Source organism: Plectropomus leopardus, unplaced genomic scaffold, assembly GCF_008729295.1.
Source record: "Plectropomus leopardus isolate mb unplaced genomic scaffold, YSFRI_Pleo_2.0 unplaced_scaffold23255, whole genome shotgun sequence".
In the NCBI taxonomy this organism is placed as follows: Eukaryota; Metazoa; Chordata; class Actinopteri; order Perciformes; family Serranidae; genus Plectropomus; species Plectropomus leopardus.
The window spans coordinates 1-3,830 of record NW_024625220.1 but is presented as its reverse complement, the minus strand read 5'-3'; the positions used below and the strand labels follow the sequence as shown (position 1 = coordinate 3,830).

The 3,830-nt window shown below is 44.9% G+C and overlaps 1 protein-coding gene across 3 annotated transcripts; it reads right to left on the bottom strand.

Annotated features, from left to right (window-relative positions):
* Window positions 1-210: 210 nt before the first annotated feature.
* On the bottom strand, window positions 211-3,702 carry LOC121966139 (WD repeat-containing protein 62-like). Of its 3 annotated transcripts, none has more exons than XM_042516248.1 (9): window positions 3,433-3,702; window positions 3,271-3,344; window positions 2,651-2,808; window positions 2,456-2,572; window positions 2,266-2,377; window positions 2,101-2,179; window positions 1,526-1,592; window positions 470-524; window positions 214-313 (listed from the first exon to the last, which is right to left on the bottom strand). In XM_042516248.1, the coding sequence occupies exons 1-9, from the start codon at window positions 3,451-3,453 to the stop codon at window positions 283-285; spliced, it is 714 nt and encodes a 237-aa protein (XP_042372182.1). In that variant the 5' UTR covers window positions 3,454-3,702; the 3' UTR covers window positions 214-282. The 3 variants fall into 3 exon arrangements, with proteins under 3 accessions (XP_042372180.1, XP_042372182.1, XP_042372181.1); XM_042516247.1 differs by having other exon boundaries at window positions 273-395; XM_042516246.1 differs by lacking the exon at window positions 470-524 and having other exon boundaries at window positions 211-395.
* Between the last annotated feature and the right edge of the window lie 128 nt (window positions 3,703-3,830).

Here is a 3,830-nt window from a genome sequence, read left to right as displayed (position 1 = left end):
TCCGACGCACATATTCCATCTTGTGTCTTCCAGGACTTCCAGGACTTCCAGGACCAGTGGAGACCCTGGAGTTGACCCCCGCAGTGTTTCAGTGAAGTGACAGTGACCTCGTGAGTTTAACATCAAAGAGAAAAACCCTCCAAAACCCGACTCAAAACACCCGGGTGTCCACACACACAAACACACAGACCTCGCAGCGTCTCTCTGCACTGGACGACGACCACCGTGTGTCGTCGGCGGGCTGGGCGGCGCAGGGGCTGATGGGAAATCATGCAGGAAGCTCTACGACGAAGGAGCGACTGGTTGCGTCTCACTGTGAACAAACACTGCAGCCTTTAAAAACTTGTGGAGTCCCTCAGGGAGGCGTCCCAGAGCTCCTGCTCTTTCTATGAAACCTTAACAGATTTAGAGGAACACTTCAGCAAATCTTCTGTAAAAACAACCACAAGTTTTGGCGGATACACCTCACCTCAAAAACGCAGCCACTGCCGTCGGTGAAGTCATCTGAGATGCCAAAAGGCCGACTGCAGTCAAAAAGGACAATATCAGCCAATACTGATGTGCGGCTGATACAGCTGCCAATTTTTGTCTTTAAGCATTTTTAGTGATTTTTTTAAAGAAAAAATTTTGTCCGTTTTTTTTTTTTTTTAAAGAAGTTTCGGTGATTTTGTTTTCCTTTACATTTTTTCTATAAATAGTTTTCTTTTTCCATTGTTTTTACTTTAAAAATTAGGGGGGCTTTTTTTCTGTTGTTATGCGATTCTTTTCCCATTAACAAGTTTTGGTGTTCCTTTTTTTTGGCCATATTTCTTTCGTTTTTTTTCTGGGTTTTTATGCCTTTAGTAGGACAGGAAAGGTCAAGCGTGGAAGAGGGAGAGAGAAGGGACCACATGCAGCAAAGGGCCGAGGCTGGAATTGAACCCACGGCCTCTGCAGTGAGGACACAGCCTCTGTACATGGGACGCCCGCTCTATCCACAGAGTCACCGGGCGCCCCTTTTATGGCCATATTGGTGAGTACTGAGATTTTTTTTGGATTTTGCAATTCCCTTTTTTTTTTTTTTTAAATGTTTGTTGATTTTCATAGAAACAACTAGCAATATTTTGTTTTTTAAAATTGGAGCTATGGGCCTTTTTTTGGGTGACTGTTGCCGATATTTGAAGAAAATTAAAGAAATGCCAGATATTCTTCCAGTCAGCGATGTCATGTTAAGAAAGAGCTGCTGACACATGTTACACGTCACACTAGTGGCTGACGCTGTTGTGATAAACGTCTCGAGTTTCCGTGATGCCGGCATGCTGTCTAAAATCACACTCTGGTTTGGATCTATGTGAAAAGTGCTCCGGACACAACAGCAGGACGATTCCCCGTCCCCGACAGACGGTGGAGAAGTCTAATGCTGAAAAGGGTCCAAAGCGTCCACTCTGAGGCCTGAAGCCGAGACGCCTTCAACACGCACACTTCCTGTTCACAGCTAAAAATGATCGCCATCAGAAGACATGAAACAAAGAAACGGAGGACTCACCGCTGCTGCTGTGTTCTTTCTGAGTCGACTGTGTCGAGGCGACGTCGCTGCTCAACTCGGAGTTTACCTGGAAACAAACGTTGAGTTAACCTTTGTGAAACTGCCAGTGTCGCTCTACAGAATCAGGTTCATAAACATTTCTACCAATAATTTTCCAGGACTTTTCCAGGACTTTGAGACAAGTAATAAAGACCAAACATTCTCTTAAACGTCCATCAATACTCTTTATCAGTTCTTTTTCATTACTATGTTTTAGCTTTTTCAAACATATATAATTTAAAAAATATACAGATTCAGAACAGTATATGAACAGATTATTTAAACAGAACTTTGGGATCTATAAGCGTGTAGAAAGGCATTTCTTAATGTGACTGTTAAAGGGTTAAAGAAAACATGCCTTCCAAATGCATGTTTTCTTCACAAATCACCAAAAATGACACCATTTCCAAGACTTTTTCAGCCTGGAAATTCCTATTTGCAAAGTCCATGACTTTCCCAGGTTTTCCATGACCGCACAAACTCTGCAGAGCGTCAGCAGGTAAACCACAACACGTCAGAATCAGGCGTGTTCGTACCGATGTGCTGCTGACGTCACTCTCCTCTGAGATCCTGGTCGGGATTGAGACCGGAGGCGGCGCCCGGCTCGGCCACGCCCTGACAAAAACACAGCAGGAAGAGACCGTTATCACCATGACGACCGCCAGATGAACCGAGACCCTGAGGATCGTGGGTGGGCGGACCTGATTCTGTCCTGGAAGCGGGACAGGAAGCGGGTGGAGATGCTGAGCCGAGGGTTCAGGTAGTGTTTGTCGTCGGCAGGCTGCAGAGTCCTCAGGTCAGTGTCAAACTTCTCTGAAAGGTCAAAGGTCACAGTGTGAGGCAACAGCGGCGATAGCGATGGTGACGACGATGGCGAGGAGCATTCGGTACCGTCGGTCAGACTGGAGGCCAAAGTGTCAAAGTGGTTCTTCAGAGAGTTCGTGTCGTCGTCGTCATCGTCGGGGCCCAGACTTCCCGCCGAGCTGCCCTGACTCAGAGAGTCGGTGTCTGCGGAGAGAGAGAGCGCCGTCAGCCTGCTGACCTCACACCTCTGACATCATCACAACAACCGCAGCGCTCTCTGACCGCCGTCCTGCTGCTGCTCCACACTTCCCGCTGAGCCCTCCGAGCACGCCGAGTCCGGACTCGGCTGAGTGCTCCAGCCCGGCTCCGCCCTCTGACCTCTGACCTCCAGCTGGGTCAGCGAGCGCCGCGGGTCGGCCACGCCCTCCACGCCAAACTCCCTGAAAACACCAACGACAGGAAGGCCAGGAGTTTGAGACGTCTTGATTCGGCTGAAAAAGCCGGATGATGAAAGTATTTTTTTTCTCTCTTGTGACTTTTCAGCCTTGAACTGCATTTTACTTTCATTTTCGCACATTTACGAGTTTAATCACATAATATTTAAAATAAAGAACTTATCACAAATTTATACTTGTAATATGGCAACTTTTTTTTAAAAATCTTTCTTCTCATTAAATTAAAAACTTTATTCTTGTAATAGTGCAACTATTTTTTCTAAAGAATTCAGACTTTATTTCTGACTAATTAGAACTGTATTCTTGTAATATTGCAACATTTCTTCTTGGAATAATATGACTTTATTCTCAATAAATTAAGACTTTATTCTTGTGATATGGTGACTATTTTTCTTGAAATAATACTAGAAATCAGGTTTGGTCGGGGGCTTGTTGGACGCGGCTCACCTGTCAGCCGTGGTGTTGGCGGCGTTGGGGCGGACGATGAAGCTGCTCCTGTTGTCACCTGGATCCTGCAGCACCTGAACATCACGCACAGCCACGTCAGCACAGAGACGTCAGCAAAACCTGCAGCTCCTCAAACCCTCAGACCCGCGTCATAAAACCCACCTTTAACGCTGAGATTAACATCAGTATTTAACACCAGAAAAATCCACCAACAACAGCCTGGAAACATGGAAAAATATTCCAAAACATTGACCTGAAAACCTTAAAGAATAATCTAAAACATCAGCCTGGAAACCTGGAAGAATATCCACAAACCACAGTCTGTTAGCCTGGAAAAATATTCCAAAATATTAACATGGAATCCTGGAGGAAACTTCCAGACAGCAACCTCCATCAAGATTTCAAGATTTGGTGTTTTTTTTAATTTTTTGTTTAAAATTGTTGGCATTTTTAAAAAAAAAAAAAAAAAAACACCAAATCTTGAAATCTTGATGGAGGTTGTTGTCTGGATGTTTCCTCCTGGATACCGTGTTTATATTTTGGAATATAGTTCCAGGCTA